The sequence below is a fragment of the Anticarsia gemmatalis genome, chromosome 14 (assembly GCF_050436995.1).
Source record: "Anticarsia gemmatalis isolate Benzon Research Colony breed Stoneville strain chromosome 14, ilAntGemm2 primary, whole genome shotgun sequence".
Taxonomy (NCBI): domain Eukaryota; kingdom Metazoa; phylum Arthropoda; class Insecta; order Lepidoptera; family Erebidae; genus Anticarsia; species Anticarsia gemmatalis.
Window position 1 is genome coordinate 12,151,126 of NC_134758.1, and position 24,333 is coordinate 12,175,458.

The following is a 24,333-nucleotide window of genomic DNA, read 5'->3' on the forward strand; positions in this document are numbered from 1 at the left end:
TATTTCCTTCAATATACCTCAGCTGTGGCCTGGTACCCGGAATAAGGAGCACTTGATTCTGCGCTACTATAATGGATCTTTAGACTTGCAAGAATTTTAGAATTTGCATGTCAAATGAGCATAGTAGACTCTTGATACACAAAAGACAAAGTTCGCAATCTTATAATAATGAAGAAGTGTGGCGAATGAAGTTAACAATTCTCTAACTAACTAAAGAACCAGAACAGATATTGTTTTAAACCTGCAATATATGAACTGAAAGCTATTTTAAAATTCTTTACCAAGAGGCTTTGAATCAGTAATGGGCCAGCAGTCGACTATCTCACCGACCAGTTTGAAAAGACCTCCACTTATTCCCAATATTACGTATTTCCGGGGTCTATATTAAATGGCTATTTCGTGATAAAGTGTCAAAGTTTTGATTTATATTATGTTCTTTAAACTGTCGGTTTTAATCTGGAAATAGGATCGTGGGGAAGTTTCGGCTATATTGTTGGTATGGAAAGTTACTTTATTTAGACTTCGCTTCATAGCAACAAAATCAAATTATTTTAAGGATCTGGCGACGATTAATAATATTTTGGGTTTACAAAAATTCTTATAGTCTTCGATAAGGGCCGATATTATTTATTGTTGAGGAGTTTTAAGGTATTTGATAATATGTCTGTCGAATTAAGATACCTGATTATGTAAATACCTCTAAAACAATAAAGATCACAATTAAGGAGTAACAACATTTTAAATTACGTCCAGCATCATAATAAATGTTCTGAGAATGTTTAAACTATGTTCTAATTGTGTTAGCTACAGTAAATAAATTAACGAAAATAACGACATAACGGTAAAACTAACATTTTAAATTGTGTCCAGTGCATAATAAATATTCTCAGATTATTCAAACTGTCGTGTTAGACAGTAAAACGTTACTACAATATAGCTAGCAGTATCTACGGTAATCTACACTATAGTCTCCCTTGCTCTGTACAATAGCACGTACATGGCACTAAATTTAACTTCAGCACATAGTGTTACCACCAAACATAAACTGCAAACAACGGCCACAATTTAACTTGATACCATCAAACACAATCTCAGTCTCGCTAGACCAGATACTCTAGGTATTTCCTAAATTGGGGCAGCTTTAACCTTATATAACATTATATAGGTATAACTTAGTAAAAAATTTAAGTTGACTTTCAACCACCTATTCTAACTCGTTGGAGGATGATGGATTTTGATCATAATCGGTATGATCAGAGACTAATAAATAACCTAGCTATATTCATTTTCCTTAATTGATGTTTAGTCAATATCGCTGATTGTTGGCAGCTCCTCGCATGATCAATTATTGTATCAACCATATTGTAAAACTTTTGGCGATTGAAAAGAGTCGCCGTGAGTTTCTTGCTAGCTCTTCTCATAAGGCTCTACTCCCTTTCCGAGCTAGTGGTAGATTTAGTAATTGTAACGTCTATCATAAGTGTCAATATTTGACCTAATATTAATAAATGATTTGATTTTGATTTTGATCCATCTGGTAGAGTTAAACCATCGTTTTGGATTACTCTATGTATTAAAAAAAACTGCATCAAAATCCGTTGTGTAGTTTTACAGATCTAAGCATACATACATACAGACATAAGAACAGACGCGGGAAGCTTTGCTTTATACTACGTAGTGATAAATTTACCCCCAGATGCTTCCGAAATTGGGGCAATATCGTTCCGTAGATAGTCTAGTGCTATTTTTGAACGCTCAAGTTTTAATGAAGTGTCGTCCACAACACGCCGAGTTAAAAACTACCAACAGCTCACCAACTTGTATTACGTGAAGGTACAGCGCCATCTCGCGGCGAGAGGCTGTCAACTCTTGAGTACAGTTTTGTTAATATTTTTTATGATCTTGTCTCTTTAGTTTAGTAGATTAATTTAATGTTCCTTTGTTTTAAATGTTATAAAAGGTTAAAAAGTTTTTGTTATATTTAGCTTGTTTTGTGAGACGAGTAGAGTAAGAAGAATGTGTTCAGTTTTATCGTTTTTTGAGATTTAAATCAAACTTTAGTAATCTGTTTGCACAATGCGGGTATGTGAGTCTTTAGAACTTGTTCACTGGAGCAAATTTTAATATACTGTACTTTATATCGAAATACAAACTCTTTGGTCTTTTTGCTGTACCTAGAAGTGGTCGCACAATGGTCAAAATGAAACGGGCAGTCATATAGTTATTTGTTACTCTAATAAGAAAAAAAGGGCTATGAATTATTTTCTTAAAATATTGTAATAAAGATATATGAGGCGCTCATAGCCAGTTGTGCTCACCGGTCGGTATACGATCTGTGTGTTAAGCAACCGTTGGCGCGGTCATTCCATGGATGGGTGACCGCATAGTGGTATTTGAGCTGGGCGTCTCCGTGCTTCGGAGGGCACGTAAAAAGTCGGTCCCGGCTATTATCTACTAAGGTAACAGTCGTTAAGCCATGTCAAACTTTGACACCAGGTTGACCACTAACCGGACGATAAGAAGAAGAAGACTAAGAATAAGTTTGTAGCAGAAGATATATAGAAACGTTAAGCGCTTTTTACCTCTGGAGTACTATTTGTTTGCAGCGTTATTCTCAACGGCAAGTATTTGGCAGTGTTCCAATATGGCCGCCACTAAGTACGGCAATTACGAGATTGTAAGATTTGTGTGCGGCGTGTCATTGATTGCCCACGTGGCTTTTATTTATAGGCTCTAGTTTTTTTAGTATCACACCTAGGTGTAAGAAATTATGTGAATATTCGTACTTTATTACCGTCCCTCCTTTTAAAAACAACAGAATAAGATTTAAAGGCTAGCCTCGTGTGGGTCTGCCAAACTAATTTTGGCATTGTTAAGTGTTATGTGCTCAAACTATGACTTTTTAAACACTTCTATATAATGGACTATTTATTTGTGTTATGGATAGTAATAACATATATTTAGAAATACGCATATAAGTATGTTTATTGTCCTGTTACTATAGTTCGAGCAGTGCTTAATTCTGAACGGGAGCGGTCCAATGATATTTATGATTTTTTTTTAATTCTCGGGCATAAATAGGTTCATGCATTTACCTTGGTTTGCTTCACTGCTTGACATTTCGGCATAACTTGCTGAAATTGCAAGCCAATGTACTAAAAAGTGAAATGAAACATTAAAATCTATGAACTTAAAATAACGTTGAGATTGCCAAAACACAAAAATACATTAAAATGCTATTAAATTACAAACGTATTCATAAAACAACATGATAAATAAATAAAGCGACATCCTCAATCTGACAGTACAATTGAATAAAAGTCGCAAAGTGCGCGAGGTGGCTCATGAATTATAAATACACGTACCTTTGACCGGTAATTAGCTCGCTACGTAATTGTACAGCCTCCAACACAGCCTTAGAATGAACCGGCTTAATATTAGCTAAACAAATTTGAGACAGATATTTTTGTAACGAACTGTAATGTATTTTTTTATATGAAGCTGACAGTGATTTTTGGGTTATTCCCTGAGTACCTCGATCCCCGAGGTCCCCGTCCCGGAAGACCCGGATTTATTTTGAAAATTGTTTTATTGTATCCCTCATTACGGCAGGAGACCTTTGCCCAGCAGTGGGACATTAACGTGTTAAATTGATTTATTTTAATTTTGTGGTTAGTGCTCAATCTAGTGTCATAGTTGTTCAAGCCGCCCGAAAGACCTGTGACAGGATTAAATTACAACAACCTGGACCGAATTTTAATGTTCCCTCCAAAACATGGAGACGTTTAGTTCAAATACCACTATGTTGTCACCTATCTATGGAATGATCTCGCCAAGAGTTGCTTAACCACAGATCCTTTACCGACCGGTTACTGGCTATAAACTGTCTGTATGTGTGTATATTGCAGTTACAGTTCGTATATCATAATTATCTTTTCACTTTATGTTTCTACAACAATCGTAGTAGGTAATTTTTGCTGCTATTAAAATATCATTAGCCACAAAACAAGATGGTTATACGAGTATTATGTAGTTTCTTAAATAACCTAATCTAGGTTCACATTGTTTATTTCACATCCGGTATGAAGTTACATGAACATGAGAAATAATTATGTTTACTTTTGATCAGTTGATTTGTTTCATAATAAGTCAAATTGATTTAAAATATTACTTTATTTAGGCATGAACTGCCAAGGTTTATTGACCCCTTTCATAAAAACGTTTCACTCAAACTACTAAATATTATTGTTGATATAAAACTCAAGATGAGTAGACAGCGGTGGTTTTAGGAGCCTCGTAATACGACACTAAGTGCACTCCACATGTATTACCGATGGCTCTACGAAGCTACGACGTAGCGCGTAGCTCCGCTACGCGGATACTCGCTATTGTGTTACCGATAAAGTTTTATATGTTGTTCTCTTACTTTTATTTGGCTTTATTGAGTGTTTGATTTTATAGTATACGCGTTTTTTATTTTATAGGAAACTTGTTCATTTAAAACTTGTTTTGTACTCTCTTCCTCATTGATCTAATTGATGCCAAATGATTGGCAACATCCTAGTTTTACTACATATTTTGTAACACGACCAACTGTACAACTTTTTGATACTCGTATGCATTAAAATTATTGTAAAACAATACTATCAACCCCATAACCTCTTTGTGCAAAATAACTACGAAAACTTAATCATTTGAAACATATATTATATACATAGAAATCATAAACTGTCCTTCACTCCAAATTACCTAAGTCTTTAACCTTCTAAAAATCATACAATTGTAATACAAACATAGAATGTACCATATTTGACTTATTATCATACAAAATTGACATCTCAAACTGAGTACTACAACTCTCAGAACTATTCTCAGGTTTCAAGTTAGGTCAAACATTAGTACTAGTGTAAGGTATGAAGTATTCATAGAGCGCTAACTACTCGCGGGGGTTGCGATACAGCCTTCGGAGTTACGCTTTGTGTGAATGGGAACTATGTGTCTTTGTGTTTTGATTTGAAGATGTGGGATGGGAGACCTATGTTAGATTGAGAAATACAATTAATATGTGATCGATTGTTATTATTTCTGAGTGTGACAAAATCTTAAACTGTATAAATATGAGAAAATTACAGTGCCTTTCTATAATGCTTTTTTGAAAGAGAAACTAAGGTGTTCATTTCGTATGATATCTAATTAGATATACGGAGTCTATTTAGAGCGATGATAAAACAAAGTCACTTATTTAAATAGTATGAATAATGGCTTAATATATATATTGTTTCTAATAAAGAAAGTTAATACTTTCCAAAAATCAGTCAGAACTCGTTCGATCATTAAAAAACACTACTATTACACAGGATTAAGTCTAAAACGACAGACGACTACACCTAAAACGAAGCAATACTAAGCTCATTTATCAACACATCCAACGTTAAGATAACATCGTCTGCCTCCACCTGGTATTGTATAAAAGCTCTAAACACGCTCAAACCACGTTGTAAACACGCTGCGCGATCGCCACGGCCACGCTACAGCCACGCTTGAACTAGCTACGATCATTTATATCCATCACGATAGTGCTACATTAAATTGTCTGCTTCTAGACTATTGTCATTTTACGGTGTTGTGTATGAACAGGAAAATAGTGGGAGGATTTTTCCAGCGAAGGAAGCTAGTGTCTGAAGAGTAGAGAAATTAGTTATGTTCTTAGAAATATGAGCGGAAATTAGTAATCCCACGTTTTATTTGTATAGGATGAACGGTTCCAGAAGCAAATACTCGAACATTACATTTTACTTTGATTTATTTTACTTTACTATTCTTAGTTTGATTTTTGCTTAATTTTCTATCATTTATATAAATAGTTTGTAGGTACAATTTTATTTCTTTTAATTGGCAAAAAATCTACCTCACACCAAAAAATCCAAACCATTATTGTTGTGGAGGATTACTATTCTTTCAATAAGAACACCGGTTGACAAAGTAATATATTTATTTTATTTTCTTCAAATCTTCAATGTGGACTGTATTATAAACTATTTACTTTACACTGTTCATATACTTTACTATGTACGGTTTATTCACTATGTACTTTTCTTCTTTCTCCGATGTGATCTTCATTCGATGAGTTTAAAACTTAAACTTTACAATAATATTCGTTATAACTATTCACTATGTTCATACTATACAATGTTCTTTCTTCCGAGTGATCTGATCACCATGAGTTTAATACGTAAACTATACAATAATATTCGCTATGTTCACTATTCACTATGTTCATACAATGTTCTTTCTTCTTAGTGGTCTGATCACCATGAGTTTATAACTTAAACTGATGTTACGCAGCGCGCGTCCCTATTTATATTCATAAACATTGTTTCTACACTAATCTAGAATCAAACCGAATGATCAAGCGCTCCGTGCCGCACCGCGCGAGGTTCGAGAACGCCGCCGTCTCGCTCGCGCATACGCGACTCGCCTATATGTCTATCTCGTTCTTGATCTTTCGGGAACAGTCGGTGCGCTTGATCGAAGGATCGCCGCCGCTTACATTGTTCGCGATTATTCTTTCGTACTATTCTTATCGACTAGAATTTTCTAATAATAATAAACTTATTTCTACTAATTTCTACAATGTTCTACGTGCGTGAATGAAACGTGATATTTTATGCCTAAATATGATTCCATCGTGCACAATTGTGTAAAACAAATTTTTTAAGACCACTTTATACAAGGACATAATTTTGTGACCACACAAATTGATATAAAACAAACATAGAATACTTTTCTTCCATACAGTATTTCATTTTAAAAAGCAGCCATTATTCAACCACTCGCTAAGCACTCGTGACAAATAAATGCCATCAAAAACATTCTGTAAAAACCTCAAGTCTCGCCGTAAAAAGTTGTGAGATCTATATAATACCAAGTCGATTAATCTATTTAGTCTCTACTTAAAGGACCTTCTGTCTTAAGTTATTACGTATGTTATTATCATGCCAATTTAAAAAAAAATACCTTTAAAACAAATGGACCGACCTGGCCATCGCATGATTTAATTATTAGTATGTATCACACTACACAGCACGACGAGAAGTTAATGCTCCTGAAATGTTAATGGCGAATTTGTGTTTTCTTGCGATGACCAAGTCGATCTATTTGTTTTAAAGGTATTTTTTTTTAAATTGGCATGATAATAACATACGTAATAACTTAAGACAGAAGGTCCTTTAAGTAGAGACTAAATAGATTAATCGACTTGGTATTATATAGATCTCACAACTTTTTACGGCGAGACTTGAGGTTTTTACAGAATGTTTTTGATGGCATCTCACTTCTTTTTGTAGAGCGAACATAAGTCCAATTTGTATGGAAAGACGTTTTTTTTCATAATTCAACATATTTTCCTATGGGAATGTTGTTCAGTTTCATGGGCTAAACACCCTTACCCACCCTATACCCCCTCCTGTTATGCCTCATATAGTAGGTACCTATTTACACCTATTTATTTTATTTTCTACAGTCATAATAATTAATTAACTGCAAATTTAACCTTGTAATCTTATACATTTATATGGGATTACAAAGTTATTGTTGCAGTTGGTGTATTTAGAAAACTGGACCGAAATTAGAAAATATTAAATTTTTCCCATGATTAACACACTAAACGCTATTTGTATTCTAAATTTTAAGCTTCTAAGTCTGCTAGAAGTACCTTAGACTTTTGATGATCGGTGAGTCAGTGAGTCAGTGAATCAGTGAGTGACAAAATTCAACATTTTAACAAGTTGTCATTCTTAAACTACTGGTTCAAATTGACTGAAATTTTAAATATACCGTGTTTATACAATGACTAATTAGTTGCTGAAAAACCAGGCTTCTGGTTTTATCCACAACGAAATTATAGGGGTGTCAAAAATAGCCCGAATCGCTTCGAGAAAAGGATGTTACGGCCGTGCCGCTTTTTTTTTGCTCGACTTGCGGGGGCACTTCCGTGCCCCCAGATGTTGGAATTTTTCAATTGCTGTAAGACGAACGAACGCGCCCCCACGCCGGCCATCTTGTGGACCTTGCTATGTATGTAACTGATTAAAATACCGTTACAGATAGGGTATGTATGTACGAAGTGATATTGATAGGACTTTGATTGAAAGGCGGAGTGAATAAAAACGTACTGTTGGGTATTAAAATTCCGAAAACTCGTTTCCGTTTTTATTGCAGTTAATTTAGAAATGTGATATATGAATGAGCTTATTTGGTTACTTATTTAAATTTCTACGTTTATATATAACATTTAACTCCTTTATATATTTTTAACAAACATGCATAAAATCAATTATTTTTTTAATTTTTTTTTTATTTATTTAAAAAGCATGGACGACTTACAGCTTTTTCCCACCGGAATAAGAAGAGCAAATAATGCCACCTGGTACAATGCTTTTAAAAACTGCCCGAGGCACGCTCAAATCACGCTGCGGTTTTTTTCACTTTCAATACGCATTATATTTTTGTTGTGCCTTGAAATAGCGACACGATTGATCGTCAAAGAGTCATAGATCATTACTTACCGTATTTGTTTTGTGTCCTGTTTTCACTCTCCATTGTGGGAACAGCAATGAGATAATAATCCATTGCATAAATCTTTGTGCAATCCGACAGTAATGGATCGAAAAATAATAATTTATCACGTTATTTTTCAATTTATGAAACAGAATATACATTTTAAAACTTACAAATATAAATCTGAAACTACAAAAACAAAGCTTTTAAATACACGGAAAATAAGTAACAAAAATATTTTACACAAATGTTTTGTTCGTCGATCAGTCCGGAAAAAAATGAAATCTGTATTTAAAATATTCACGAGGATTTTACGCAGGTGTTGCCGCGAAGTATTTGAAGCTCGGCGATGCCTTTGTAAGATCGCCTTGGCATGTGCATGCCTCACTTGCATGCCAAGACGCCAAGCATGCTTTTGTTTTGTACAGAGCTTAAGAGGTAAATTGTTTGGCTAGAATCTGCTCTAAAAGCTAACCAAAATCCTTGACTCTAAAACCATCAAAAGGTCTAAGCGAAAGTTTTATTTTACGATTTATATTTTTGCCTGATCTAAGAGAAGGAATATGTTTTCAATTCAGAAGTTTTAATTTTTCGTTAATTTTAATCTACTGATCACTAATCCAATTGCTGCTAAAGATATTTCAAATCGCAGTTTCCAGATAGTTACGAAACAGCATTGCATATTTCATTTCTCGCGCCTTTTCGCGAATATCACGAAACATTGTTTTTGTAGATAACGGCGTTATAGTTAGAGGACGGCAGTAAATGTCTTTTAAATTTGGCCTACGGAAATATATCGATTTGAACACCTTGAATAGAAAATTTCGTATTGGAACTATATTAACAATTTCAGCAATGACAATGTTATGCAGTATTAGTTTCCTGCTAACGACAGCACCGAACTGCAAGCCCAGCTTATTAGTCGGAAGTAAACGAAGCAAGTGGGCCAAACTAAAAGCCTAGCTCGAACAATCTGCACGGTTATTAATATTACTACAGCCTTTGTTACTGCATAGTTCGGCTGGATCGACCATTTTGTGTGAAAATATAACATTTAATTGAGTTCGGGTACAAAAATAAAGAAGTACTAGCTTTTACCCGCGACTTCGTCCGCCACCTAAATTTGCTCATGAAAGTGTTATTTTCCCGGGGTAAAAAGTAGCCTATGTCCTTTTTCGGGTATCAAAATATCTCCGTACCAAATTTCTTGCAAATTGGTTCAGTAGTTTAGGCGCGATTGAGTAACAGACAGAGTTACTTTCGCATTTATAATATTATTAGTATGGATATTGTTACGACATTTTATAGACCTATAGCAAATAAATATGCTTTAGACTTCTATGATCGATTTTTTGGTCTGAAAGACATGATCTCCCGGTATAAGAAGTCTTATCTACCTAATCCTATCCTATGTGTTAATCGAGATTAAAAACGATTTGTAGACGCAAGAACAACTGAACAAATTATGATATTTTTTTTATCATAATTCCTTCATTTGTTCTTGTTCTTACGTGGAAGAGAAAACAACAAATTCTTATGATGTTTTGTAAAAAAAAATACCTTTGAATCATTAGCGGAACTGTTTTTGCTAACAACTTTAAGATCAATAAAACATACGATTTATGTTGTTTGAAAACTTTCGTATTCCACTAGTCTGTTAGTTTTAAAACAAAGTATCTACTATTAAATTGAGTTCACTTAGAATTTTCTAACACCCACGCTTGTCTAATAATAGCGCTGACTTTACCAGTGGGTGTGACTTCTACGAACCAAACAGATAGATAAATTATAAGAGAACTTAAAACAAGTCACATCACGTTATAAATTGTGCAAGCTTCATAGAATTTTATAATTTTTGTCACGATTGCATAGTTTATGTAGTCGCACTTTAGTTGTGAACGGAATAAAAATATGACTGATAGTAAAAAAGGGGTAACATAATATTGTTTTATTGTTTGCTACTAGTGTTTTTGTAATAGTCAATTAAAAATGAATCTATCGCATAAGTTATAGTTAAAGTATTGAAACACAATGCTATAAGCTCTAAATTGATAATAGTAAATACTATTATCAATTTAGAGCTTAAGTTGCCCTAACACTCATTCTGCTCTAATATATTTTTAATCCATCCGTAATCCTCTTTCGGTCAGATGTAACCTCGTAGGTTAGGGCTTAAGGTCCACCATTGACTAATATATTGATTTATCCAACTGCCTGTGATACAGGATTATATCTTAGCACAGGCTCCCTAACTTTAAGTGTACTATGTAATTAAATTATAAGACGTAGGTTAGGCATTGTAAATTCACTCTCTGTATCATTGACTATCATAAGTGTCAGCATTTGACCTATATGAATAAATGATTTGATTTTGATTTTGATTTTTACTCCTATAAATTTTGAATAAAATTGGATTGAATTGAATTGAAATATCGGATACGATTCTTTATTGAACTACCGCGCAAGGATGCCTTAATTTCTTTAAGCAACTCTTATATGTTTATTTTTCTCCACAAACCCTCTTACACTATTACTTCTTACTAAAATTAACTTATAAACTTAATTCTTCTTCCAGGGTATATTCCGTCTAGCCTGTGAGCACGTACTGCGTACAATGCGTCGCGGCCGAGAGACACTGCTGACGCTGCTGGAGGCGTTCGTGTACGACCCGCTGGTGGAGTGGGGCGCGGGCGGCAGTGGGGGGGGCAAGCGGCGCCGCACGCAGCGCGACGTGCGGGCCGCGCTGGCCATGCTGGCTGTGCGGGCGCATGAGCTCAAGCACCAGCTGGGAGAAGTCACGTGAGTAGAATTTTATAAAATCTTTTTTGTTTTAGTTCGGGTTTCTATGACTTCAGTTTTGAGGCTTTGTGATTGCCTATGTAATATTTGGTAGACTTTCTTGATAGTGTATGTATACAATACCTGATTGAGTTTCTTGATTAGCGACATTGTGAATAGGAATCTGAATGTGTAAAAGTAGTAAAACGTGTCTAGCATTATAAAAAGAATCTGAAAATACAAAAGTATTGGGTACGAATACAGAGTAATTGGCTATACAATTTAACAAAGCGAAAAAAAAATGCATTTGTTAATGACTTTAGATTCCTAAAAAAACAATCACTAACCTAAAATTTTAAATAATGGCCTCGTGACTTGATATGAAAAGACATAACATGAACATAAGAAAAATGAACTTTAATAACGACTATGTATAACGAATGTTTTATATCTATGTATTAACATGAGAGCACACGACTGTGTGATATTGTGGAGTGCACAATAAAGCTCTCCATCACGGCGCAGCCACGAGGCGCCAGGCAGCGTTGCTTTGTTGCCGCACGATGTACGACTAGGCTCAGCACTCCGCCTCGTGTGCTGTACGTCACGATAAATACACGCTACGTTATCACTGTGAGATAACTTATGTTTATAACTCATACGAACCTGATAGGGTGGAAAATTGAGATATTTTTCAAAGGCGAACGGCAGGTTTTTACGAAGAATTCGTACAGCTTATAAAATGTCATGTTTAGGTTTACTTTTTGTTTTAATTGATAACTAATATGATATACAAGCTTATTTTAATTATCTTATATTTTTTAAAGTTGGGAGGTAAAAGTTATGTCCATTTTAAGAAGCCCTGATAGTTCACTAAATTGCTCAGATGCAGTCAAAACCACAATCCAAAACAACAGCAAATTAGCGGATGCGTGACGTCTCATGAGATTTAGTTGTCAACAAATATAAGCCATAGACCAAAAAGTATTATGTAATTTATCAAATCTTTCTACCTTAATTATTAATTAATCCGGACTTCTAAAAATATTACTCCCAAATAAAAATAAGTGGCTTAGCCCCCTTAATAAGTGGTAAAAATTCTGTAACGAAACAACACCAACTTGAAGCTGTACGAAATCTGCCGATCTCCTCAACATTTAACCTTTCGTATGTGCAACGATGCCACACCATTGAGTATTTGAGGAAATATTGAACCGCGGAGGTTTTTATTCGCCGGAATTCGTGCAGATCTGCTCCCTAGCAATTAACGTACATGGATCAGATTTGCTACTAAGCATACGAAAGGTGAAAAGCTTAATAGTTCAACCGTGATTCTTTCGTTAAGGGTTAGTATTTATCTCTTTGCTTATGACAATTCTCTGATACTATTCCATTAGTTATACAACAGCCGGGACCGACTTTTTACGTGCCCTCCAAAGCACGGAGACGCCCAGCTCAAAAGCCACTATGCGGTCACCCATCTACGGAATGACCGCGCCAAGGGTTGCTTAACCTACAGATTGTTTACCGACCGGTGAGCGCAAGTGGCTGTGGGCGCCTCATATATATAGTTCAGTTATATTAGCAAATTCAACCAATTTGACACACAATCATTTAGATCACAAAGTCAGTTATATTCTCACGCTCAAGCAATACATTTGGTATATTACCCTCTGTTTGTATCATGTGTATTCACTCTATTAACTTAATAACGAACTCATTATATTCATGAAATACTCACTTTAACTAACAGTTGTTTAGTGACACATGTAAATGGTCGTTGCGGAATTATTGAGCGCTATTTATAGAAATTTAATTAGAAATACAATTATGTAATTTTTTGTTATACTGACTAAACAGAATGTCGATTCCAGTGTTAAAATAGAAATTTGAAGAATTTGTGAATTGACTAATGCCAGTGAAAGAGATTTTCTGTAGTTATATTGAAATTATAACATTATAAATATACCTGTATAATATCATTCCTTTTTCCCATAGGGGTAGGCAGAGATCAGCGAACACCACTAAATATGTAAATACGTCTCCTTTATTGTGGCGCTTTAGAGAAAAATATCTATCCCGAACAAGGATTAGAACAGACTAACATACGTAATTACTTGTCACATACACTACCGTTTCAACCACAAAGGCCGTCAAATAAATAATGTATCCATTAATACATAAAATATTAATAAATATGACATTTGAGCGACCTGGTGAACTTTGGTGAGCCAATGAAGGCTTCATGAATTTATTATCAGTTTATTAGTATTAATATCGTGCCACTAGTTGCATTTATTGATCGGGAAAAGATAGGCTAGGTTGAGCAATTTTTGACGGAGTTAGATACTGTAGGTAGAAGTTTGTAGTATTTTTTCTATCAGACTTTTCACGTGTTTTAGATTTCGTTGTATAGATGAAATATTTTAGAAAAAGATCATAGAACTGAATTATTATTCTATGGTGTAATATTAGAGTACTTATAATTTAACAGTCTATTTTTTTGTTCCAGTGACCAATTTCTAGCAGTACTGCCAGAAGTCAAACAATGCGCCGAGAACTGGCTCAAAGAAAACAACGAACTGAAATCCGTGGAAACCAGACTTCAAGACTGTCACCAACAGATGGCGTTGATCAAAGAGATCGAAGCCTACGGTCCCAATCTTAACACCCATCCACTCTACGCCATTTCTCAAAAGTACACTTCGTACAAACAAGCCAAAAACGCTGTAGAAGACTCCATGAAGGCGTTGGTGAAAATACTAAAAGACTTCGACACTCAAATCGAGATTTTCGCGAACACGACTGAAGCTATCAACGGACCTCAGCTTGTGGCTTGGGTCCAAGAGTTCTCCGGCTCCAACGAAGACGAAGAAGAACCAATATTCGAACACATCAAAGATTTCTTGACTAACGCTGGTCAAAGCTCCATGATATCACAATGCGAGCAAGCAGAAACTGAGCTGTTCCAAAGCATAAAACAGACGCACCACGTGGTTAGAGCCTGTCTTGAACTGCTATCACAATATGTTGCAGTCTCCCAATACTATCCACAAAGCCATACAGAGTACCATCGAATCGTCATGTTCAGGAAATTCCTAGCTGCAGCGCTAGAAAGCAAGAGTCCCGAAGTTTGCCGTGAAGTGATCAACCAAGTGACTGCTTTAGTCAATTCGGAGAACAGCAAAAGCGATACATCACAGCAAATCATATCTTACAACTATCGTTTACAGACTATGAATGTGGAAGCCAGTGCTAATTTGACGAAAGCAATAGAAAGACTGCAGTTAGAAGGGGGACCTGATGCATTAGCGTTAGCCCAAGAGGCTTATCGTGAAGCGAAGACCAATATAAGTAACTGGGTGAGAACAGAAGAAGGGGCCGGAGCTGCTTTAGAAGGAGTAGTTATTGGTATGCTTTGTAACTTGAATAGAAGGTACTTGATGCTTGAAAATGGAGCTCAAAGCGCTGGAGACTGTCTTGTAGACTTAACTTCTAGAGAAGGCGAATGGTTCTTAGACGATATGAGTGCTTTATCGATGCAGGCCGTAGAACTATTATCATTATTACCTCTACAATCGGCTTCAGCAGAAGATGCTGCCATGCCTGTAGCCGTCGAATGCGTAAGAAACGCGAACCTACTACTAGCTGACTTAGTGCAATTAAATTTCAACTTCAGTACGATAATTTTGCCTGAAGCGGTGAAGAAGGTGCATTCTGAAGACCCGTCGGTGCTGCTCATGATAAATGAGTTGAATGCTGTTATCATGAACTCGCCTGTGCCGTTGAATGAGTTGCTGACACAGTTGGAACTGCATCTTAGATACCTGGTTATGGATATGGAGGTAATTATTCAAGTCTAACATATCATTAGTATCTGATACATCATTAGTACACTAGGGGAGTTGTAGGGGAGGTTTTATGTGGAGTTATATAAGTATCTATATTTTGAAAGATTTAACCTTTTTCTTCCTTATGCGCTCGATTGGATCGTCTATGCAAAGGTCCTGGAAATCCACGCGTGAAGATTTGCCAATTTCCGATTGGCGCTCCAATAAAAGGCATTATAAAAAGGAATTAATTGCCAATTAATACTTGTATGAAAATTTAAAATCATGATAATTGCAAGCCGATTTAGTGAGCCTACAAGCCTTCTCTAGTTTAAGCCCAACATGAAATTATATATACATTTTCTTACTATTACAGTCTCCAGCCAGCAGTGCACCCATCCTAGCAGCCGAAGTCCGCAGCCGCTACGAGGCGCTCCTATCAGCGTCACCTTCCGAGGCCGAGGGTCAGTCCTCTGGGCGCATGCTGCTCATGGGCTTCAACGGACTGTTCGCCGCCGTGGAGCTCAGGGCGCGGGAGCTGGCTGACCACCTGACTATACCCATACCACCCGCGTGGAGGAAGATTGATCATATTAGCGAGAGTATGCATATGTCGGTAAGTGAAATATTACATTATGGCAGTTACGTAATAATAAAATAAAATGTAACCCATTAATGTCCCACTGCTGGGCAAGAGTCTCCCGAAATGGGTTAAATTATGTAAAATTTAAGTTTTTTGAGATTTACTAACTGAAAATTATTCGACCCTTGCTCAGCAATAGTACACAATTTTTATTTTTTTATTTCGAACTGTGCCATAATATAATATTATAGTTTAATCTTAATCGCAATTGAAATTTAAAGGTTAGGATACCTTATTTGTATATACCACTAAACGTAGCACATTACTGATCTATATGCTATAGCTATAGAGTATCGAAAGACTATGTGTCTTAACCTTTTTCAAATAATATCTGATTTACAAAATATAATTATTAATACATAAAACTAGTTTATTGTTGGGGTACTGATATAAATTATATTTTAGAATGCGCTAAATTACTTCAATTTTGTATAGCCTTAGTTGAACTTTTGCAGGCGGCGCTGCAGAGCCCGGTGCTGCGCGCGGTGCTGGAGGACATCTTCCTGGTGCGGCGCGTGCAGAGCGTGGCCGAGGTGTTCGCCATGTGCGCGCAGATGGCCTGCGCCTTCAAGGGCGCCGGGCCCGTCGCGCTCTACGACGACGCCGCGCTCTGCAAGCCTGTGAGGAGGTAAGAGATTTTGCTTCAATTATTGTAGTTTGTTTGATATTATGTGCTTTTTTATGTTTGTACAGAGTCAAGCCAAGAAACAAGACATGAAAAAGCAGCGCGTGTAACAGAAATTTCTGATATGCTACTCCCCTCCTATGTATTTGTGTTTACCCAAAAAAAAAAAAAAAAATCTAGTGTTGTGTCGGCAAAAATAATTGTTGTTTTATTTTTGAGATAATGTTACTGTTTTTGTGGTTATGTAATGTTCAAGTTATTATTACTTGTTTAAGATTTTTATCTCAAAGGAAAAGAATATAATTTTGTATGTACATTTGCAGATTTACAGCTGAATACGTGTCTCGTTGCGTGTTGGGTGTTCACTCAAAGGCACTCGCGTCAGTACTATGTTTGCTATTACGTCGTGCAAGACTGGACCTACACGCTGAAGTCGAACAGAAAGAAATAGGTAAGTGATCATTATTTTAAAACGAGTATTTATATTTCTTCTATAGCTTTATTTGCATTCGTTGGGATTATAATGTAATCGAGAGACGTACGTACTCTCGAAGACTAATTAAAAAAATTGAATGTTTAGTTATAATTTGTATATTTCCTTACATACATTTATCTTTATTTTTAGGTGTAACAGAAGAGAGTTCTGTTATATTATGTTTTGTTTATAGTTTTAAATTTATGTAATTCAGTAATACGTAACTTTATGACGTGTGTGTCAGGCGCGTCGTGGAGCGTGTCCCTGGAGTCTCTGTGCGAGAAGGCCCGTCGTCGCGGCGCGGGCGCGGCGCTGGCGGCCGGCGCGGCCGAGCGCGGCGCGGCGCTGGCGCGGGCCCTACAAGCAGCACGCGCGCGCTACACGCGGGCCACGCGCGCGCACTCCGACCACGCCAGGCGGGCTGCTGCTGCACACCGCGCCAGGCTTACACATGCCGCACATGCACATTTACATGCTGAGGTACGGGGTTATGCTGTTGTTATCATTATCTTATTTATGTTACATTTTAATATATTTTTTTAAGTCTCTTCAATATTCAACAAAACGAAATGTGTGAATAAGAGAGTGTTAAAGTTTGAAAATAAATATTTTTTACGAAGGCAGTCTCACTATTTGTTGCCTCAAAATCAAAATTTTACATTTTACTAAAAAAAATTATTGATTTTTTTTTTTTTATCACTTAACTTCCACTAACTAAATAAGTGTAGATTTAAATTAAAATTAATTTAAATATGAGTCGAACCAGCTCTCACGAAAGGTTCCGTACCAAAAAAGCAACGAAAAAACACTTTTAATGTTAGGGGACCCCCTCAATATTTTATTATTTTTAATTTGTAATATTTGTTGTTATATACATGCGACAGTATATTATTATCATTCGTAATTTTTTAGCTATCTAGCTATTACGGCTTATAAGATACAACCTGAAAACAGACAGACAGCGAAGGCTTAAGCCGTTTTTCTCTTTGAGTACGGAACTCTAAAAATTACATCGTTAAAATAATTATATTGTAAATTAGTAAATAATATTATTTAAATATATTTTTAGGTGTTGGGAGGTAATCAAGAGACGAGCGCTCAACTGGCTCGTCGGTCTCGTGAACTGACCACGTGTGTGGAGCGACTTACTACGGCTACTACTAAAGCACATGCGCTTATTACTGCTGCACATCAAAGGTATAGTTTTGAATTTAAAAAATACTGTTTTATATTTTTAGTAGTCTGAGATTTTAATTAAACATATTATTATGAAATATAGAAGTTACATGTTCAAATTAGAATCATCTTCCTTAAAATTAATTAAAAAAAAAAAGTATTTTTAGGAAAAATGTTATTTTGAGTATTGTATTAAGAAATCCTACATAAAATTTGGAACAAATTGTCTTGTTATAATATACAAAAAAATATAGAAATAATTCTGTGAAAAAAAGAAAAATTATATTATTAATATGGTATGGTATATTTTTTACCCCTTTGAAACACCAAAGAAAACTAACAGGAATTCAACTTTCAGATTATAAGACATAATCTTCCTCTTTCTTCTAATGAGTAACTTCCTATCTAGCTATATTATAGTAAAAAAATGATTAACTAACACTAACATCACCCACTTGTTACAGAGTGAAGTGGGGAGCGGGTGCCAACCCCGCGCTAGCCGGCGTGGCCGTGTCGCTGGAGCGCGCGGGCGCCGCGGCGCGCACTCGGGCCGGGCGCCTGGCGCGGGCCGGGGCCGCGCTGGCGGCACACGCGCGAGCTGCTGCAGCACTGCGCCTGCACAAGCACCAGCACAAGCATCACCACGCGCTGCTCACGCACCTGCACCACTGGGAGAAGGTACTACATTGTTTGTCTTTTGGAGATTATCTAAAATATTGGAAAATTATTATTTTGTTTTTACGTCACAACAATGGTAGTTGTTGATACTTGATACATATTTAATTTGTGTGCTTATTCATTCAATATTTCCATTTTCCAACACCAAGTTCCATAACTTGGCGTTAGAAATAGTAGTATATTTATAAACTCAAAAACTAACTTATTCCAAAAAACTTTCTTTTATAAAAATAATATTTTAAAAAAAATATTTGATTTTAAAAGGTATACGTTAGTAAAAATCAATAATACCACATTTTTTAAAACCAATATCCACATAGATACCCTTGGATACATTTACCACTTATATTAATTAAGTCATCTTTGTTTATTCACAACAGGCGTGCACACTGGCTGAAAAATATTCACTGAAAGTATCCCCGGTTGAAGAATCACTCATGGAAATGTTACATCCTGAAGGAAACATTGACACACAATGGGTAAGTTGTTTTATATACAACGTTTATCTGACACTTTGTACACACGAAATAATCTTAAAATAAAGAAATACTAGAACTACAAAACATATTTCATTATAAAACATTAGTAAGGTTATAAAAATAATAGAATGAAGCCAACTTTCGCATGTATCAGTAGTCTGTTTTACCGAAACATGCCAAGAGTTGCGCGCCGTACCACTCGTGCAGAGCTAGTTGTTTGCTGCAACATACTCACACATAAAACCATAAAATGTGCGTATACGTGCAAACATACACGTACACATAGAACACACAAGGTCCTCCTTTTTTTTTTTTTTTTTTTTAACGTGGCTAATGTTTTATGCATACACCTGCACTCTGGGTTGAGTGCAGGGTTATGTGGGGCTCTCCCGCCAGAAGGGCGGGCATACCCACTAAACCGCCACGTGTATCCTCACGGCCGCTTGTGGCAGCGTGCGGCGGGATAACTGCCGAAGCATGTACCGCAAGCCGCACGCCACGCGGATGCCCCAATTTAGGGGTCCCTCACAGAGGCTGCCTAAAGCACCTCATTACCTAAATGCCGATGGGCCGGATACAATAACCCATCGGCAACCCTCGAGAGGACCTATATAACTGGACGGCAGTGTCCCCGTAGCCGCCGCCCAAGGTCCTCACTAAGGTGGGATGCGCCGATCGTGCGCCAGACGCCGGCGACCTACCCGGCGGCGACGCATCTGGGCGGCAAGGGGATCATTCTCCCGCGCCCTCTCGGCCTCCTCCTTCCGCGATATCACCTCCTGGCAGAAGGTTATCATCGCCCTCCACGCCGAGGCGCCGCACGCAATGGCCCTGACGACAGCCGGCAGCGACAAATCGGCGCCCACCACCTCAACAAGGCGCGCCCTCTGTGTGGTCCACGCCGCGCAGTCAGAAAGTGTGTGCGCCGCCGTATCTTCCTCGGCGCCGCAATGATGACACTCTGCCGTCGGCTCCCTCCGAGCCACCTTCCACAGGTAGCGGCCAAAGCAGCCGTGACCACTAAGGACCTGTGTAAGGCAGTAGGTGATCACGCCGTGCTGTCTATTCGTCCACTCGCCAAGGACCGGCCGGATGGCGCTGATGGTTAAAACCCCGGCGGTTGGTTCCTCCAGCCGCTCGGCCCAGGTCCGGAGGACACCCCGGCGAGACTCTTGCCTCCACCGTGCTATGTCCTCCGGCTCCGGACCGGTCCCCCGGGACCTGGCCTCCACTGTCTGGCGATAAACGTTCGCCAAGACTTTAGCTTCCAAATCCCATGGGGGAGTCCCCGCGAGGACGCATGCCGCCTCAAATGACACGGTTGCATAGCCCCTTATGGCCCTGACGGCAAGGACGCGCTGTGGCCTTCGCAAAACTGCGATGTTTTCCCGGCGCAGCGCGTCAGCCCATATGGGAGCGCCATAAAGGGCCATTGACGACACCACACCCGTGTAGAGCCGACGACAGGCGTCACCCGGCCCCCCGATATTTGGGAGAAGGCGACCCAAGGCACCTGCAACACCGATCAGCCGAGGCGCTAACTGCCGAAAGTGCTCTCTAAAGCCCCACCGACACAAGGTCCTCCTGGCCGATATTCGGCTATGGCGCAGGCGGCTAGTTTTATTGAGACCAGCTAACTGTGCAAGACTTTGTTTATAATGACCAAGTTTTATTAAAACCAGTCAGCTGTGCAGGTCTCTGTTTATCATGTCTGGTTGGACGGCTAAACCGACACGACCAGTGAGAGGTCAGGCGTAAGATCGACGACTAATCAATTGTTATTTTTCTTTCAGGTCGAAAACGTATCCCTACTGCTACGCGAGATGATCTCCTCGCTGAGCAGCGAGGCGGTATCGCTGGGCTCCAAGGTGCGCAGTGCTGGTGAAGCGCTGCGCGGCGCCTGCAACAAGCTCAGCCCGCACGACATGGCGCGGAGCCTGCTGCTGGCTGATGTTAAAGGACCGCTGCATACTCTGCAGCTTGAGGTGAGAGCTTATAATGAAAAGGACATCTCATCCAGTTTATTTCTAAATTTCAACTGCAACACTGACGTTTAAACTCTTTGTAGATACTTTTTCAAACAACCGTTATTCGAACCATTCCCAAATAACAAATCTAAGTTCTAAAAGTCGGTTCATATCAAATGGAAAATGCGTCGCGTATCATCGGTCGCGTGACGCTAGAACAGAGAAATTAATATTAACACGTTACACATTCTTCTCCTTCTTAACGTATGGGTAGTGGTCAACCTAGTGTTAAAGTCGTTCAAGCCGCCTCAACGCTTTGGACGTGGCTTAACGACTCTTATCTTAATTGACAACAACCGGGACCGACTTTGTACGTGCCCTTCGAAGCACGGACACGCCCGGCTCGAAAACCACTATGCGGTCATTCATCTATGGAACGATGGCGCCTACGGTCGCTTAACCCACAGATCGTTTACCAACCGGCGAGCGCAACTGGCTATGAGCGCCTCAAATTTACGTTACATTTAATCATTTACGTTTCGGTAACTTTATACAATTAACCAATGCGTCGCTGCGAAGACCACACTAAATAAGCTATGTTCTATGAACAATGTTTTAAAGAACCGTTCAAGTTATATTCAACAGTTCAGTTTTCATAATGTGAATGATTTTAATTGCAGGGCAACAACCCGGCGTCAGAATGGCTGTCCCGCGAGAAGGCGACATCAGAGCTGCTGGGCGCCGTGGTGCACGTGCGCGAGGAGGCGGGCGCGGCCGCCGCGGCGCTCGGCGCCGCCGCGCTGCTGGCCAGCGACCTGCACAAGCATCACGACAACCTCATGCAGTGAGTGTTACAGGATTGATATGTTAGCATAATTATGCGATTCTTATCTTAGGAGGTGGGGGTGCCGGTTGATCCCTGGCTGACACTTCAACCATTCCTGATCCTTTGTGTCACCCCCTCCTTCGCTACTCTAGTTAGTTCTAGTTTTGCTATGCTCCCCACCGGAAGCAACCTGTAGTCTTCTGATTAGGGTAACCGCATCCTAGAAGATCCATTTTTTTCCTTCCTAAAGCATCACACTCGCACTGTATGTGTTTCATGGTTTCTGCTTCTTCATTGCAGTACCTGCATTTAGGATCAACTATGCCTATTATCTTATTAAGCATGTAGAATAAGATATAAGCTTATACTAATTATGCGATTACTACGAACTATGAAAAGCGAGTTACGTCATATCTTTGAGAGTTTTTCAACATTCCTAAAAGCTTCTTCGATTAATACCATTTAAAAAATATGAACTATGCACTACAAAAAACAGTAAATATGCAAAAATCACTTATTTTTTTCCCGGTCTAGTACCTACATAATAGCTCAATTTAAGGATTTAAAGAGTCCTTACTTCAAAACGGTAGGTCTTAATTTTAGTTGAATGGTACGAACCTGTCGGTAGCAGTGCAAACTATCAACAATTACATTACGCCTATATCGTTTGGACAACCGTCTTCCTAACACCCTATAATCAAACTCCGGCGCAGCTAATTAGTTTCAATAAAACAGATTTCAACTTGAAAATCATGTTTACTACTTTATTTGTATTACAGGATACACAGTACTTGGGCGAGTGAGTATAGCGGACGCAGACTCACGCGACAGACCGCCGTCACCGCCCCGAACAAGACCAACAACAATACTAGACATGGTAAGTGCACTCTCAATATACAGTTCTTTATCTATTTCATTCATTTAAACTTGATATAAGCACGCGATTACATCTAAGGATTGCAATCCGGTCCGGCGGACCCGGCGTGTTTCTAGACCTACTGGATCCGGCACTGACGCAACGGATCCGATGCCGGATCCGGTAGTACTCTAAATCGCGAAACGAATATCCATATTACGCCAGTGTTGAGGCAGAAAGAGGCTTGTCAGCCCCGGGTTATAGATTGGGGAATAGTACTATCAATACTATAATTATGTATTAAATCATTATCAATACTATAAATATATATTTGATTCAGGTACTTGCCTTTTGCACTGCACTGGAGCAAATAAATGCTTGTTTATGAATGTCTAAAGTTGATTTTATAAGCACATATTAGAAATGCTTGATTGTTAAGTCAATTTAAATAGTTATTATGTTGTTGATTGTTGTCAGTGGGTAAGACTGCTTGTTTGCTATTTAAAATATTTTTAAGTAATTTAAGTAGAATGATGAGTACAAACTAGTATGAACCCAAAAAATCATCATCATGGCTTAGCCTTTCTTCCAAACTATGTTGGAGTCGGCTTCCAGTCTCACCGGATGCAGCTGAATACCAATGTTTTACATGGAGCAACTGCCTATCTGACCTCCACAACCTAGTTACCTGGGTTCTAACACGATACCCTTCGGTAAGACTGGTTGTCAGACTTTCAAGCTTCTGACTACTGTCAAAGATCTTCGAAATTGACAGCCGGGACCCACAATTTAACGTGCCTTCCGAAACACGGAGGAACCCGATATGTATAGGATGGTCACCCATCCACAGAACAACCTCGGCAAGCGTGGCTTAACCTCAGAGATCGATCCGCGCGGTTGCTGTTAACTAAGCCACGAGCCTCCTGAATTACTGAGCATGATTATTAAATTATTTAGAATAGTTATATCTTAATATCATTCGGTGCAAACAAAATAGTAATGAATACTAAAAAGTTATAATTAAAAGTGATTTTATTCTTCATGAAAAAGGGTTTTATATCTTTTATTTTTTTAAAATCAATGAAAATTTATCCTTTAATATATTTGCCCATACCACACATTCATAAAATTATGAACTATGTAAAAACACAAAGAAGTTCCTAATCCGGTCGGATCCGGTCGGATCCGACTGGATTGGTGTCAATGCGGTAAAATCAGGCCGGATTGAGAATGATACCGGATTGCAATCCCTAATTACATCGTATTGATGATAAAATTGTTTGTTATAGGCGGAGAACGCAACGCGATGGGTGCGGGCGTATGGAAGCGAGTGCGGCTGAAGCTGGAGGGACGAGACGACAACTCCGCACCCGCGACCCGGAGACACCCGCCGCATGAACAGGTACGACCTTTAACTACGTCTGATGAATTGCCATCTTGT

At 38.3% G+C, this 24,333-nt stretch overlaps 1 protein-coding gene across 1 annotated transcript in view; it reads left to right on the forward strand.

Annotated features, from left to right (window-relative positions):
• nonC (serine/threonine-protein kinase Smg1) overlaps positions 1-24,333 on the forward strand; it is a 178,465-nt gene that overhangs the window by 150,689 nt on the left and 3,443 nt on the right. The window contains exons 2-14 of the mRNA XM_076122840.1: positions 11,135-11,358; positions 13,850-15,182; positions 15,544-15,783; positions 16,266-16,438; positions 16,759-16,886; positions 17,155-17,390; positions 17,980-18,107; positions 18,551-18,764; positions 19,145-19,243; positions 21,037-21,228; positions 21,891-22,054; positions 22,816-22,913; positions 24,182-24,294. Coding sequence (XP_075978955.1) covers positions 11,135-11,358; positions 13,850-15,182; positions 15,544-15,783; positions 16,266-16,438; positions 16,759-16,886; positions 17,155-17,390; positions 17,980-18,107; positions 18,551-18,764; positions 19,145-19,243; positions 21,037-21,228; positions 21,891-22,054; positions 22,816-22,913; positions 24,182-24,294 — 3,342 coding nt within the window. The remainder of the gene's footprint in view (positions 1-11,134; positions 11,359-13,849; positions 15,183-15,543; positions 15,784-16,265; positions 16,439-16,758; positions 16,887-17,154; positions 17,391-17,979; positions 18,108-18,550; positions 18,765-19,144; positions 19,244-21,036; positions 21,229-21,890; positions 22,055-22,815; positions 22,914-24,181; positions 24,295-24,333) is intronic.